The sequence below is a fragment of the Olea europaea genome, chromosome 4, assembly GCF_002742605.1.
Source record: "Olea europaea var. sylvestris chromosome 4, O_europaea_v1, whole genome shotgun sequence".
NCBI lineage: Eukaryota > Viridiplantae > Streptophyta > Magnoliopsida > Lamiales > Oleaceae > Olea > Olea europaea.
In genome coordinates this window covers 17,467,578-17,484,155 of record NC_036240.1, presented here as the reverse complement: position 1 = coordinate 17,484,155, position 16,578 = coordinate 17,467,578, and the positions used below count along the sequence as shown (strand labels likewise).

The following is a 16,578-nucleotide window of genomic DNA, read 5'->3' as shown; positions in this document are numbered from 1 at the left end:
AAATTGTGTGATTGAAAATAAGAGAGATAAAAATGAAATTTAATTCAATGAGGGCTTAATCATCTCGTCTAAAATTTTGGACAAGATGGTAAATGTATCGATCATCTTGACAAATAATTGACTGTAATAGTTATTTCTATTGAATAACTTCAATGAAATTAAATGCTAATATAATGTGAGTATCTTTAAAAAAAATACATAAAATAACTTTCTCAAAATCCTAATGATATCCACATAGTATACAGGAATCAGAAAAACAGATTAAAAAAAAAAAAAAATCCTAATGCAGCCATAAAATACATCCAGATGTTGTGGAAAAAAGTTTCAGATCACTTGAAAAAGACATGACATATAGATACATAAATATTATATGATTTATATCACAGTCAATCAATACCTGGTTTCCAAATCCAACACCTGCACCCAAACAAAGCCGTCCAACAATGAGCATCGGAAGATTCATTGCCGCGGCATCGAGAATAACACCGATAAAGAAGAAAAAGGCTGCCAATTGCATGGTAGGTTTTCTTCCAAACTTCTTGCAACATTTTGATGCAAAGAAACAGCAAACCACAGCCGCAAGGTACAAACTTGAAGTGAATAATTGAAGAAGTTGATTGTCATATTTGCAGTAGTTATTCTCTTTTGCTCTGTGCTTCTTCGTGTACACAACTGGAAAGAACTTCAACAAGAAATCATCCATGGATGTAACTCCTCCTGAAAATAGATAACATGTTATATACCGTTCGCACTTACTGGGAATCCCTCGTCCCAGAAAAAAAAAAGAAAAAAAAAAAGTACGTACGTACGTACGATTAAGGATTGCGAACCTGAAATACCAATGTCATAGCCAAACATAAGACCACCAAACGCTGCAATGATGGAACAAACAACGACTTGTGTTGTGAGCTTTGCGGGGAAGTCTTGACCCCCTTTTTCGAGGGACATGATTTGGGGAGCCATGGTTGCTTTGTTAGGGTTCTGAGAATGAGTGAAAATTTGGGATGATGACGATGATAATGAAGATGAAGAAGAAGCAAAAGCAAAAGCAGGAGAGAAAGGGGTGAGCGTTTGTTTGGACTAGGTTTCACTATCTTAACAACTTATATACTGTACCGGAGGTTAGGTTTGATCCTGTTAGAGTTCTGTTGGAACTAATGATTCCTTCTACATTATGGATATGGATAGAGATAATTATACTGACGTGTAAAATTATTATGATTTTAGTGTATTTTAAGATTTTATATTTTAACCTTGTTGACGACTAATTTCAGTGAAACTAAAGTACGTAATACCTAAAATGACACTTATTTTTGTCAGAGATGATGTTGTAAAATAATAACTCTTGCATGTAAGAGATATTACACTAGAATAACGATTGTATTATAATTCTTTCTGAATTATGAATATTAATGGCATGATTCTAATAGGATGATGTTACTTAACAATGTTGGGCGTTTAATGCATCTAAGAATAAATAGAAACACCTAGTTTCACAATGTTACTTTAACAAGGTTGGAACTTATGATTTCTTTTATATTATGGATATGGATATGGATATGGAGATACTTATACTAACTTGTAAAATTATTAAGATTTTTCGTTTTGACCTTGTCGATGACTAAACTGTAGTGCGTAATACCTAAAGTGACACTTATGTTTGTCAGAGATAATATTGTAAAATAATTACAACTCTTGCATGTTAGAGATAGTATTGTAAAATCGTCACACTCGTTGTAACAATAGAATAATGATTGTATTATGCCCATGTTTGGTACCACTAAAAATTCTGAATAAAATCAGAAGAAAAGTTACGATTAATTTTAACCACATATTTCATAAGATTTACCACAATTTTTTAACACACATTCATCATTTTTTACAAAATCCATTAAAATTTTGATTTTAATATGTGCCAAACACGGAATTCTTGCGAGATTGTAAATATTAATGGCACGATTCTAATAGGATAACATTACTTTAACTATTCTGGGAGTTAAATGTATCTAAGAAATCTAAGAAAAAAGAGAAATACTTAGTGGGAGAAGAAAAAGGGAAAATATAATTAAACAAGAAAAGGGTAAAAAAAGAATTTTTGATTTTTCGTTTATTGTTACATTTTCTTTTCATAACTGGCGCCGAATTATATTCCAAAGAACCTTTGACCAGTCTAAATTGACTCTTTCTTGTATAAATATTTGAGGATAAAATTTGTTTATTTCCATGTTAAAATTTACCAAATTTGTTCCCAATATTGTAATACTATTTTCACTTTTTTTTTAATTTTATCACATAATTATCAAATATAATTCTTTTAGCTAAACAAGTACATCATTCATTTTATCAACTTCAGAAGGTCATTTCGACTAGTTGAAAGTGGGATTATTAAACACAAGACCATTATCGTCCCTTGTCATAAGCGTACCTCATCAAGCCTAATTCTTGCTAGAGGTTATTATCCTTCCCCTTCGGATATGGTTTATTATGCTCTCTCTTCATCCGCGTCTTTACAAACTCGGGAGAAATTAAAAAAAAAATGATAAATGTAAAAGGATACTTGTGAACATAAAAAATAAATAAAACAATTAAATGGATTGGATCGATTTTAAACAAGCAATCCATTTAAGTTTACTAAATTTCAAGTCTACTAAAGGCTATCTGTTTTACAAGAAGCCCATATAGAAAGCAAATCCTACATTAAAAAGTCAATCAACTTTTTTGAACTCATTAAATTAAATTTAAAATAAATAGATAAAACATGGGTGATTACATGTAGGGGTGGGCAAAAACAATTTAAAATAAAATAACTGACCAAACCAAGCCGAGTCAAGGTGATTTGAGTTGGTTTGGAAGGAAAAATAAATAAATAAATAAATAAATCAGTTTGGTTAAATTAATTTTAACCATTAAGGTCGGGTTGGTTTCGGTTTAAGCAACAACCCGTCAATTAATCGACCCAATCCACTAATATATATATTTTTATTTTCAAATTCATCTCTTTAAACTTAGAAAAACAAAATAATAAAAACACAAACATGATTTTTTTTTTCCAAATAATTTGTTTATCGTCTATACTTTTTCTACAAAAACTTCAAATATCAAAAGATTAGAAAGCAATAAGAAGAAGTGTTTGATGTAAACTTCAAATTTAAATTGTAACCTTACTTTCATTTTTAGGGATGGCAACATGGTGGGTTCGGGACGGGACACCCTCACTCCGCCCCATCTCGCCCTGCCTTAGATAGGGCAGGGACAACTTTTTGCCTCGTTTGTTGTCTCATTTTATTTTTTATATATTTTTTATTTTTTCTACATTTTTAAAATTTCGAGTTATGTCATTATTAAAGAATAAAATACAAATTTAAAATGGATTTTTGACGGGTGAATTGTTTAAAAATAAAATTATTTTTACTTTTTTCCCTTCACGGGACAGGTTCGGAGTGGGGCATCCTCGCTCCATCTCACCACATGCCCCAACTCGCCCTGCCTCGCCAACCATTTCGGGGCCGGTTTTTTTTTTTTTTTTTTCCATCACTATTTATTTTTGTGTAATTGTTTGTTGGCAACTATATGATATATAGGAAGGTTTTCGAAAAATTGACCATTTACCATTTACATTATATATAGTATTAATATGCACTACGCAAGCAAAATATATATATATATAGGAGAGAACTTTTTAATCCAAAATTAGTAGACAATTTTTTATTTTTAACTCGCACCAATGTTTACACCAATTAACCAAATCAAATGGACCAAAACCGATTTGGTTTGATTTGGTTCGATTTCAAAGATTGAATTGGATCAATTTCGAAGGAAGAAAGAGAAGAAAATCCCTTAAGTTCAAGTTCGAGAATAAAATAAAGTCTTTTTCAAATCAAGTTCAAGTTCCAATTCCAAAATTCAAGTCAAAGTCTTGGAGATTCAAAGCCGAGTCAAGTTGAGCCCAAGTCCAAGAATTCAAGCAAATAAAATTTTAACGAGCTTTGAAATTCAGGATTCAAAACATGTGGTTTCTTATCTTCAACACTTTTATTGTTAATCAAAGGATTTTGCTATCTCACAATCACAAGAGCATCAATTCACTTCGTAATTTCTCAAAAATCAATTTCTAATCATTTATGTATTCTTCTTATACACGAGAAATGTTGTACAATACTCCCACCAAGAAGTTCTTTTTTCATATTTTTTGTACCCTTTAATTTCGAAAATAGGTACTCATACCTTACTTTTACTCAAATTGTCATTCACAAAGTCAAAAGAAGAATGTGTTTACCAAAAGAAAAAATAGTTCAAGTCTTTGAGATTTTCAAATAATAAGAAATCTCAAGTGTATCTTACATGGATTCAAATGATGAGAGTGAAGTAATCTCAATCTTGCTGGCAATCGTAATATGAGAGTTCGATTCCTGAGATATGGAATTGGACTCTTTGTGGGCAACTATATATCCATCACTATTTATTTTTGTGTAATTGTTTGTTGGTAACTATATGATATATAGGAAGGTTTTCGAAAAATTGACCATTTACCATTTACATTATATATAGTATTAATATGCACTACGCAAGCAAAATATATATATATATATATATATATATATAGGAGAGAACATTTTAATCCAAAATTAGTAGACAATTTTTTATTTTTAACTCGCACCAATGTTTACACCAATTAACCAAATCAAATGGACCAAAACCGATTTGGTTTGATTTGGTTCGATTTCAAAGATTGAATTGGATCAATTTCGAAGGAAGAAAGAGAAGAAAATCCCTTAAGTTCAAGTTCGAGAATAAAATAAAGTCTTTTTCAAATCAAGTTCAAGTTCCAATTCCAAAATTCAAGTCAAAGTCTTGGAGATTCAAAGCCGAGTCAAGTTGAGCCCAAGTCCAAGAATTCAAGCAAATAAAATTTTAACGAGCTTTGAAATTCAGGATTCAAAACATGTGGTTTCTTATCTTCAACACTTTTATTGTTAATCAAAGGATTTTGCTATCTCACAATCACAAGAGCATCAATTCACTTCGTAATTTCTCAAAAATCAATTTCTAATCATTTATGTATTCTTCTTATACACGAGAAATGTTGTACAATACTCCCACCAAGAAGTTCTTTTTTCATATTTTTTGTACCCTTTAATTTCGAAAATAGGTACTCATACCTTACTTTTACTCAAATTGTCATTCACAAAGTCAAAAGAAGAATGTGTTTACCAAAAGAAAAAATAGTTCAAGTCTTTGAGATTTTCAAATAATAAGAAATCTCAAGTGTATCTTACATGGATTCAAATGATGAGAGTGAAGTAATCTCAATCTTGCTGACAATCGTAATATGAGAATTCGATTCCTGAGATATGGAATTGGACTCTTTGTGGGCAACTATATACGGGCAAGTTTTTGTTCTCTGGTCTATTGGAATACATCTCACGATTTATCTCCTTCACGATGCTCCAGGGGCGGAGTAGTGAGGATCCTCAAGATTGAGGTTCAACCTTTTTACATGGATTCTACAAGATTTGGAAACTTGTCCAACTATCTTTCGAAAGTACAAATAGAATAATATATAGATGGCAGTTGATTATACATTCTAAGTTTGGCCAGCTTTTTTGTAAATTCTGGATAAATGGAATATTGAGACTCATGTTTCTTTATTTTGTCGAAAATGGTATGAGTACCTATAATTATGAACTTAAAATACCACATTAAAAATGGATGTAGCAAAAATCTCACAGGTTGAGTCTTCATCAAGCAGTTGAAGATTAAAGTAATGCTTTAAGCCCCGTGATACTTAAAAGTCTTGGAGATTCAAAGCCGAGTCAAGTTGAGCCCAAGTCCAAGAATTCAAGCAAATAAAATTTTAACGAGCTTTGAAATTCAGGATTCAAAACATGTGGTTTCTTATCTTCAACACTTTTATTGTTAATCAAAGGATTTTGCTATCTCACAATCACAAGAGCATCAATTCACTTCGTAATTTCTCAAAAATCAATTTCTAATCATTTATGTATTCTTCTTATACACGAGAAATGTTGTACAATACTCCCACCAAGAAGTTCTTTTTTCATATTTTTTGTACCCTTTAATTTCGAAAATAGGTACTCATACCTTACTTTTACTCAAATTGTCATTCACAAAGTCAAAAGAAGAATGTGTTTACCAAAAGAAAAAATAGTTCAAGTCTTTGAGATTTTCAAATAATAAGAAATCTCAAGTGTATCTTACATGGATTCAAATGATGAGAGTGAAGTAATCTCAATCTTGCTGACAATCGTAATATGAGAATTCGATTCCTGAGATATGGAATTGGACTCTTTGTGGGCAACTATATACGGGCAAGTTTTTGTTCTCTGGTCTATTGGAATACATCTCACGATTTATCTCCTTCACGATGCTCCAGGGGCGGAGTAGTGAGGATCCTCAAGATTGAGGTTCAACCTTTTTACATGGATTCTACAAGATTTGGAAACTTGTCCAACTATCTTTCGAAAGTACAAATAGAATAATATATAGATGGCAGTTGATTATACATTCTAAGTTTGGCCAGCTTTTTTGTAAATTCTGGATAAATGGAATATTGAGACTCATGTTTCTTTATTTTGTCGAAAATGGTATGAGTACCTACAATTATGAACTTAAAATACCACATTAAAAATGGATGTAGCAAAAATCTCACAGGTTGAGTCTTCATCAAGCAGTTGAAGATTAAAGTAATGCTTTAAGCCCCGTGATACTTACCACTATTCTAGGAGCCAGTAAGGGTCCACCCAGACTTGTCCTATAAACTTAAAATGCATATTTAAATAATTGGAGAATTTAAGATAAATCCTCGCTGCCACCTAAACCGATGCTAGACAGTATTATCTTTAGAAAATATCAGCTAGATCAATTACGAAAAAAGTCACATATGCTTGCACATCAAGTAGTTCATTGAGGACAAAATACAAATAAACAGATGCAGTGTTTAGATTGGCAATAGTTTCCTTATAATAAATTCTCAGAATGAACTTGACGAGTTTAGCTTGTTTCACTGCAGAACCATCTGCAACGACAACACTGCTATGCTACAAAAGGTATAAAAATACTAATGTAATCACTTACTAGTAAAAGTTTTACTCTAGCCACTAACTAAATACAGACTAAACTTTGATTTCCAACAGCGAACATGTGAAATCAACTCCTACCGCATTCGTAGTCATCTAAGCTAAACTTGGCTGCAATGAATTTTTCGCTAACAGAATCTGGTCTTACTTTTATCTTTTTGATTCTTCTTCAAATCCACCATACGTACCCTCTGGGCTGCATTCACTTCTCTTGTTAGTTATTGGTTTATTCACTATGCAAACGCTTGTGGATTCCTCAATGCTTCTCGATGAAGAATTTGATGGTTCCTGCACAGTATCACCAAATGTAGACAATGTGAGACCTACATTTTGTTGAGCAATAAAAATATAAGTTCATCAATCATTCTGAGTGCCTGTGCATGTGTTGACCTAGTAGATTCTTACTGCAGGTTGGTACGAGGTTTTTTTTTTTCTTTTTTCTATGTTGCCAAATAAAAAGACTGCTGCACAACAATAGCTTACATCTGTTGTAACGCAAATTATAGAATTCTCTGTATCGCTTCTCTCTTTTGGAACACCTAATAGGATAGTTTCATCACGGCTTTCTCCATTACTAGTACTAATTTCTAATTTTACTGCATTGCCTAGCGTTGAACCGTATGTATTTGCATGGCGTATAGCTTCTTCATCCTCTTCAGACTTTTTATGGGTCCCCGAGTTACCATTCTCTTCCACTAATATTGACGAGGCAATAGGAGTTCTGTCATCAGCAAATTTTTGAAGCTCAATTTTGGCCACTTCATAACTTTCTGAAGTTGTAGCTTTGCCACATTCTTCACAGTCCATTGGATAATTCAACTGGTTCTCATGTCCAGTATCTTCACATAGTACCACGTTTTGCATTTGATCCTCGTAATTAGTTGGTTCATCAATATCAATATGTGTGTCAACTTCTCCGGTAGGCTTCTCTTGATGATGGGAAGATTCCTGCTAAAAAAACTACGGTCAAAAAATAAAATGAAGAAATTATCTGAAAAGACCATATGACTCGGAAGAATATTCAATATTAAACACCGATTACAAGAAAATATCCCAACCTCAAACAGATAATTCAGCAGAGCAAAAAGAATTAAAGCATAATTGACCACAACCCTGTGAATCAAACCTAACGAAAAATCCCCTTTATCAAAGACCAATTGACGGTACATAACTCCATTGCATTGGACATGACTATGACCTTGCTTTGTTCAAGGGATTATTTTTAGAGCCAGGTTCCTATTGGTTCCATTATATTGGGACTAATGGAATATGCTGTTCGCAGGAAAAAACAGAAGCATATTTATGTGGATTTTACTTTTTATTACATTAGACATTCCTGGTCATATCAAGATAGCTCCTAAATTTGGTTATATGCAAGATTTTAGCATTATGTGGATTTTTCCCGTCCCATCTCTAGCTTTAGATTCCGATTTCATTAAATAAGAAAAATTATTCTTTATTTTCGAAGTAATTATCTGAATAAACATCTGATACAAATAAATACTACTCCCAATGTTGAGACATAAGGATGAATCGTGTGTTATAAAAAATATTCAGGAAAAGCATATAAATGGTAATTTAGGTAAATCGGGACCTGAAAACATAGTTTATGTACATAATACTTGTGTATATTTTTCTTGGCTGGTTAGACATTGATGTAATGTACAGTATTCATGAAAAATGGGCATGTCAATTCTAATATAGAAACAAAAGATAGTCACAACAAAGTAATGACATCAAATATTTCTATATATTCCAAAAAAAATAAGAATCAATCTTCCAAAGTCTTGACATGGGTATTCACATGGTTTTATGTTTTCCTTAAGAGTTTTGGCAAACCTGTTCGATATCTGCACCATTACGTGGGTAGTTTGAATCCTCCGACGGCATTGAACTTTGGGACAAAATTTCACCGGAAACTTCAGTTCTAATTTCATTCAGCATGTTGTTTTCTACTACCATGTTAAACTGCCCAATCTCCATTTGTATATTTTGCTGAAATTCTGATAGGTTATCCATGGAAAAGTTTTGTTGTAGTACAGATTGGGGGGATGTGCATAAACTTGGGTCAGCAGGAATTTGTTCATTCATTGGTGATACAGGTGCTTGGGGATCATCAGACACCAGAGAAGTCCCAGAAGTTCCAACTTCGGAAGAATGTAGCTGATCTTCAGTATGTTGAAGTAATTCGAGATTGTTATGATCCTCAAACGGTGTTGAAGCAGTCGCCACCTCTTCATGTTCAATATCTTTTTTCAATCTGTTGTCAGAATCTTCAGAAGTCATTCGGTTATCAGATATCGAAGCAGTGGATTCTAACATGCGACAACACTTATCCTGTTTCTCAGATTGACTTCCAATGTGTTCAGTTGAATCTGAATCAATTGTTAAAGACTGTTCTGACTGGTTTCCTATATCATACTGCAGAGAACCATTTACATCGCAAATTGCACTCAACTCACTCTTCAACTTCTCACAGGGATCAGAAGGTTCCTATTCATCAACACACCCCCAAAAGAAAAAGCACAAATGATTTTAGCATTTGGACCCTCAAAAAAATGCAGAATACACAAGTAACTCAATGTTTAAAAGAAAACCAAATGAGAAAAACCATCCTAAGATAAATTACAACTTCATTATCCATCGTCTTGCTATGATCTAGATGAGTTTGAAGCTTTAGTTTGTAACGCATACATATGAAGGTTTGGAGCTTTAGTTTGTGACAATTACACATGAAGGTTTTCTGACAGATTTGAATAGTCTCTCTCAAAAGAAATGATTTGTATTAAATCATCCATCTCAAAAGCAGATGGCAGTCGGTTGAAAGGCTGCCCAAGGGCTCCTATTAGCTTGTTAGGTTGTAATTTTACAATGTGGGACAAACATGGAAGGCTGAATGAAGCGTGGCACTAGTATGACACATTGATAACAAGCACAAGGTGCAACTTTGGCATAGTTTTAAGAATAAGGTGCAACAGTAAACATATATGGAGGAAATCTGAAATTGATGGATTGACATAAATGAGATCCATCTAATCACTCCAATACTTAATTTTCATGCCATGTCGTATCAATATTAAAGCCACGAGGGGAGAAGCCTCCCAGGACAATTTATTTTGGTTAAGAGTTATCAATTGGCTAATCTAGTGCCCTTATTCTTAACATACTGGAACTAAAAAGCATCATGTCTGAACCAGCTAAACTCTAGATCTAGGATTGAGTATGAAAACATTTACTGTCCAAAATTTTGACTCTACTTGTATTCACGAATAATTTCCATGTGATGGGTGATTCACTATGTCTCATGTTGACTTTATGCTCTCTCATGTACCAGAAACTAAAAAATTTCATGTGATAGTACCTGTGCAGAAACTGAATAGCTCTGCAATTCTCCATGAATCTTTGCATTGAAGTCGGTTGTACAGCCCTGATAGCTGTTAGAAAAGTCAGTCTTAGAAGGCGAAAATGAATTTGCACCAATAGAATTTTGTTCAGTGACTTTCTTTGCCAGTGTGTTTGACAGTGTCTTATCCTCAAACTTGTTAATTCTTGAAAATCCAACTTCCATGATATCTTTATCACTGATCTCATGCACTTCTGATTCATTTTCATCTATTCCAGATAGGTGAGATGACGCTGCCAACAAGTCTTCACTACTCGAGGTAATCTCCTTATCCAAGTCCATATCGTATATTGAAATTTCTTCATCCTGATATGATAAGTCTTCATCATGCGTTTGAGGACAACTTACTTCTGAAAACTCCACTTGCAAGTCAGATGGAATGGAAAGGGCACGAGTGTGATGGTGCAGTGTCTTGTTAGCATAATAGAGGCGCTTCTGTAACCTGGTCTTCGCCAAATGGGGATCGTCATAATTTGAATGGTCACCTGTTTGGCCATTATTCTCCTTATCTTCAGCAATGATCCCAATAGCCGGAGAAGCAATAGATTTCAATACTGCATCTTTGTCCATCTTGTAGAATAGTTCATCCTCTTCTGAGGAAGAAGATGAGCTTGGCCTACCATTGATATCTTCAATCGGAATTGGTTTTGTCTGCACTTCAACGTTATCTATTTCATTATGTGGTTCAAGTCCTTGCTCACACACTTGGATGAATTCTTTGATCTGATCATCAGCACTGTCAACTTTTGTCTTAGATTTAGGTTCTTGAAATGGTTCTGGCTCTACTATCCCATTGAATTTGCTCTCTGTAATCAAAAGGTTTTATAGTGATTCAGTTTCGTGAAACTAAATTACCTATATTTAGTTATCTTGCATTTTTCCTCTGTTGTTGCTTTTGTCCATTTTTAACATTATTTTTATTCTTTAGTTATTTTAAAGGGAACAATGAATTATCATTCATATTTTTCACTACAGTCACAAACTACAATATATATCATACAGCGGAACAGCAGTAACATGGAAAGGTCCAAAATAATAAAGATTTTGTTTACCTAATTTGCATCCTGGTTTGGAGCATGCAATTCCTTTCAAAGCTCTCTGTCTCAATCCAAAGTCACAATACGCTGAGGTTTCTGCACAATCCTGCACGAATTCTTTGGGTAAGGGAGCCCCTAAACTGAAACTCTCGTGCCTGCAGAACAGTACGTCCTTGATCTGAACTGCCATAAACTCTTGATTGAAACTGTCCCGCGTGAGATCAGGTTTTTCCTCAAATGGATCATAAGGAAGATCGAAAGGATTGCGCATAGGTATTAAAACAGAAGGAGCCGAGCCTGGACCAGGTGAAAACTGACCAATGTTATTTCGAAGAAGATTGTTTTTAGGTATAGTAATATGAGCGATTTGGCCCGCGGGATCGTTGCTACTCATGTTCCTCAGTGTCCTTCTAACCTGAAGACTGAACAATTTCCTGGCTTTCCGTCTGGCAATTAGGCTCTCCAATCTTTTATTCCTTTCAATCTCTGAAATCCCAAGATCCATGAGATTCTTTTGATCATCCACAATCCATTCCACAGCTTTATTACCAGCTTCTCTTGCCTCCTCTTCATCTTCAGAGTCCTCTAAATTTCCTATTTCAATTCTACCAAAATTAAATTTTTTAGACCTTCCATAGGAGCCATTACCAAATTTTGATTTTGGACTCTTAGATGTACACAAGTAGGAACATTGGGAGGGATTAGATGAAGAATCGACCTCCACCTCCCGAATTTCTTTTGGGTATTCTTCTACCAAGGCATGTTTGTCAACCAAATCATAATTGACATTCATTGAGAAAATAGTACTTTTCTCATCCACATTGTTTTGTGAATTATCATCTTCTCTTCTAATGTCTTTCGCCCTTCTTCGTCTAACAGAGCAAACATGAACCAAAGACTTCCCATTTCTACCAACAATTGTTCCACAAGGTTCTCCATTATTATTCTTCTCATCCCTTTTATAAAGACTAGGAAAGATTCTAAAAATAACAGCAGTAGAAACAATAAAGGGAAACAAATAAATCAAAAACCAGAACACTGATGGAAAAATTATGTACATGAGAAATAAAAATAATAAAGTTAATGATACAAATGGATATTTTATAGCAAAACTAACGAAAGTTTTGGAAGAAAAATTCAGTATTTTCTTTAAAAAAACTTGAACATCATTTGCATTAACATCCATTTTCTTTATTTACAAAATGACTTACTTTTCAAAGAATCATTTCAATTTTATAAAAATATTATCTTATAATCAAACTATTATTTTGCACTGTACTTAATTACAATCTTATTTCATACATTTGAAAAGAGAAAGCTCAACCAAATCCTAAAAGTATTAAATAAAAGAGAAAAGAAAAACAGATAATCAAAGAACGGAAAAGGAGATTACGAAAAAAACCCTCATTCGAAAATCTACCAAATTACTTTCTTGGGTGCGAGTTTGTGTAAATTATGTGCCACAATTCCTGGTTTGAAGCCTATACATGGTGAAAAATATTAAACAATATTCGCAATTTTTACCTGAAAATGTCAATGAGCTCGTCTAAATATAGAAAATTTCTGTTTGGCTGACAGCTTCATTTGATCCTGTATTTAAGGACATGTCTATTACTGTTTTCCTATTTCGCCGGTATCAATCGCGCTATGTGTACCCTTTAATTTACCTGGCGGTTGACATGATGACATGGCAAGTTTATGGGGGGGAAAAAGATAGGTCAAAACTTTGAACTGGCCCAATTAGAAAGAAACCTTATTATTTTCACTTACCATGTTCGATTGTACCAAGTTTTCCATGAAAAATGAAAAATCAATTCCATTTTTCATCTCTTAGGGTGTTTGATAGACTTTTTTTCAAGGAATTTGCTTTTTTGTTTTTTTCGAGAACTAACAATTTTCCATGTTTTTATAGAATTCGAATTTACACCACATTGGTGAGAATTCGAATTCTAGCCACTGTAACTATATTTTTTTTTCGAATTTTTTTTTTGGTAATGGAAACAAATTTTAAGAAATATTTCCCTTTAATTGACAATTTTCATGTAAAACAAAGTCAAACGAACACCAAAAGATAGATTATTTTCTTAAATTTCTTGAAATTTTTTATTTGGCAATGAAAACAAATTTCATTCCCAATACTTGTAAAATATATCCCTTTAATTGACAATTTTAATGTAAAACAAAGCTAAATGAAACCCAAAAGACACTTTTATTTCAACATTTTTCACATGAAAAATTATACCAATCAAACACAATTAATTTACAATTCCCAGGAAAATAATTTCTAAACAATTTAATTCCCTTAAATTCATTTTCAATTTAATTCAATTCCATCTTTACAATCAAACGAACCCTTACCCCCACACCAGAGAAAAATTGTCGGAAGCGAATTTTTTTTTTCAAAGTCCACTGACGCTGCACTCCTCCATCTCGACCGAAATAAGAAGCCAATGGTTAATTTAGCAATCGTCTCCGTGTTTGGGTTTCCCACCTTATGTAAATCGTACGATTGGTAATAATTTTTTTTTAGCCACGAGACAAAAGCTCCACCACGTATAGCAAGATTGTCCATCTCCAATGCCATCTCGCTGCAAACATTATGTAAGTATGATGTATTTGGTATAAGGAATCCTAGTTTTTTACCATTGTCAAATAATTACACTTCAAACTAAAGTAATAGACATTACTCTTTCAATTTTGACGGTGCTCATTAATAGTTCAAATTTCTTTATGAAAATCGTACTTCATTGCAGTTGGTACCATTTGCGAGCATGATTTAAAATTTGCCTGAAGCTCCTTCTCTATCTTATTTCTCAATGCCTGCCTAGATGCTGCTTTTTAAATAACAAGGTACCAAACGGTCTATGTTTGTTTACATTCTCAACAATCAATCATTATCAAACAAGTTATATCTGTCTACCATCGTTCTACAGCCTTCTTCAAATTCATCAATATTTCGAGAATCATACACCAGTACGAGACATATAATCTAAGCAAGTTCTACTTCTATTGTGCTATTAAATTGAAGTTAAGTGATCCAAATGCAGTCAATTAAAGTTCAGTAATCTGACTACAGAAGGTGTGAAAGATGCTTTTAGACATTTCAAACTAATGTTAAGAAAAGTCTCAAGAAATTAATCCCAAATAAAAGGATAAGCCTGCGCCCTGCCTCATTTTCTATTTTCTATTCACATCATAGGAAGAAGTATATAGCCCCAAAACATTGTGCCTTGATTAGGTTGTTCCATTCTATCTTGTGGCTAAGAACCCAACACTCCTTTTCGGGGGCAGAGCCACGCAGGTCTTCTAAATGCTATTGGGGGAAAATAAATTATAAACGACTTACCAAATACGAACGATTCCGAAAATAGACCACCACTGGAGGATGTCGCGGTTGTCGTCGCCCCTTGCCGGTCGGATTTTGGACAGAAGAAGTTGAGTACTTCCAATTCAAGTTTGTAGTGCTGACCTTGGATTGTGGAGGAAGATGAATAATTGAGTGTTGAAGATGGATTTTCAAATTTAGGGATAACCTTTTTATTGGGCCCCCAATATGCTGGGCCTGAGGCAGAGGCCTCTTGTGCCTCTCCTCAGGTCCTGCTCTGATGGGGTAACTCTTTAGAGCGGGACGGGTTAATTTGCCATCTCTAAAATCGCTAGCAATATACCTCAATTTTTTAATAACTTGAAATAATTTTTCATCTCATATCATGAGAAGGTTTTATTGCCCATCCCGTCATCCAGTTTTTAAAAATTGGCCCAATAATTCAATTTGTTAGTTTTTTTTAACCCCATTTCCACGCCAGCATGCATGGAATCGACATCAATCGATGAACAAATTTCAGAACATCTGTACTATTTAGTGTTATGAAATACTTTGCTTTTAGTATGGAGGTCCATAAACTTTGACTTATGTTACACTTCAGTTTTCAACTTTCAGAAAGAAAATTTACATCCTCAACATTTTACTTATGTTGCTCCCGTGGTTAATAGAATGGATTTCATCCAAAATTTCGTTAAAGTCACGTGTAAGTAGCACATGACCAATTTGTTTTGGGTGAATATTTTTTGTGCTTAAAAATTTAAAAAAAAAAAAAAAAAAAAAGAGGGGGAAGAAAACAAATTGCCTGCCAATCACTTAATAAATATGCACGAAGACTTTCCTCACACTAGGTAATTGAATATGATCATTGATTTCCCAAATAGTAAAAGTTTAAGAAAAATTCAAAATTTTACATATAATTCTCAAATTTTAGCTTAAGCATATACAAGAATGATTTACTGAGTACTGACATGTCATATACATCTATTGATGAATTTTAAAATTAAATTGAACGTTGAAATCTTCCATAAGTTTATATAGGCTATGTAGTACACTCATCTTCATTATTCAGAATGTGCAGATAATTATGATCACATCGTCGTATTTTATGTGTTGGACTACATTTCAGTTTTACGTAAGGTCTCCAATCTTTGCTCAATGAGGCACTCGTCCTCAAAAACTTTTAGCTGTATTTTATACTCAAGTTTGCATTAATTAACGTATTTTGTCTTTGAGAGTGATTTCCGTTCATAAAGTCCACTGCTAGAGAGTACATGACAACTTATTTGCCCATCTCATTTTAAAAAAATAAACACGAAAGTACCATAAAATATTTTTTCCCTTGTATAAAAGAACGTAAACAGAATATTTTGATGGAAACATGTCAAATACCAATGTTTTTAATTAATAGAAAACCGAGGATAAAAATTCGACGAAGAAATAGAGACATTATTATTGTAATGAACAAATATTGATGACCTTGAGTGCAACTAAGATGTAGTGCACTAAATAATAATTATGATGCTAATATAAATACCCTAACTACAAAAGACATTTTTGATAAAAAAAAATATTATTCTACCCTTATACATAAATGAACAAAAAATATAAAAGAAAAGAGAGACTTTTTTTTTTCTTTTCTTTTCTCTCTCTCATTTTATTTTTATGGTTACTTAAGAATTTAAACGCACAACATTTATAAGTAAACACGTCATAATC

General features: G+C 33.2%; 2 protein-coding genes across 5 annotated transcripts; both read right to left on the bottom strand.

Moving 5' to 3' along the window:
* Positions 1 to 280: 280 nt before the first annotated feature.
* On the bottom strand, positions 281 to 1,062 carry LOC111393108 (sugar transport protein 8-like). The gene is made up of 2 exons (XM_023018505.1): positions 831 to 1,062; positions 281 to 717 (listed from the first exon to the last, which is right to left on the bottom strand). Exons 1-2 carry the CDS (start codon positions 961 to 963, stop codon positions 281 to 283), a joined length of 570 nt encoding a protein of 189 aa, XP_022874273.1. The 5' UTR covers positions 964 to 1,062.
* Positions 1,063 to 6,913: 5,851 nt separating this feature from the next.
* LOC111393852 (probable GPI-anchored adhesin-like protein PGA55) lies at positions 6,914 to 13,260 on the bottom strand. Of its 4 annotated transcripts, XM_023019593.1 has the most exons (6): positions 13,062 to 13,260; positions 11,553 to 12,517; positions 10,459 to 11,306; positions 8,937 to 9,590; positions 7,581 to 8,048; positions 6,916 to 7,385 (listed from the first exon to the last, which is right to left on the bottom strand). In XM_023019593.1, the coding sequence occupies exons 2-6, from the start codon at positions 12,328 to 12,330 to the stop codon at positions 7,248 to 7,250; spliced, it is 2,886 nt and encodes a 961-aa protein (XP_022875361.1). In that variant the 5' UTR covers positions 12,331 to 12,517; positions 13,062 to 13,260; the 3' UTR covers positions 6,916 to 7,247. The 4 variants fall into 4 exon arrangements, with proteins under 4 accessions (XP_022875359.1, XP_022875360.1, XP_022875361.1 ...); XM_023019591.1 differs by having other exon boundaries at positions 6,914 to 7,385; positions 11,553 to 13,260; XM_023019592.1 differs by having other exon boundaries at positions 6,915 to 7,385; positions 7,581 to 8,045; positions 11,553 to 13,260.
* Between the last annotated feature and the right edge of the window lie 3,318 nt (positions 13,261 to 16,578).

Coding starts and splice junctions, on each gene's coding strand:
- LOC111393108 (XM_023018505.1), bottom strand. CDS start 963: ATGGCTCCCCAAATCATGTCCCTCGAAAAAGGGGGTCAAGACTTCCCC. Junction 718..830: donor CTATGACATTGGTATTTCAG/GTTCGCAATCCT, acceptor ATCTATTTTCAG/GAGGAGTTACATCCATGGAT.
- LOC111393852 (XM_023019591.1), bottom strand. CDS start 12,723: ATGGATGTTAATGCAAATGATGTTCAAGTTTTTTTAAAGAAAATACTG. Junction 11,307..11,552: donor CAAACCAGGATGCAAATTAG/GTAAACAAAATC, acceptor TTTTGATTACAG/AGAGCAAATTCAATGGGATA. Junction 8,049..8,936: donor ATGGTGCAGATATCGAACAG/GTTTGCCAAAAC, acceptor TAGTTTTTTTAG/CAGGAATCTTCCCATCATCA.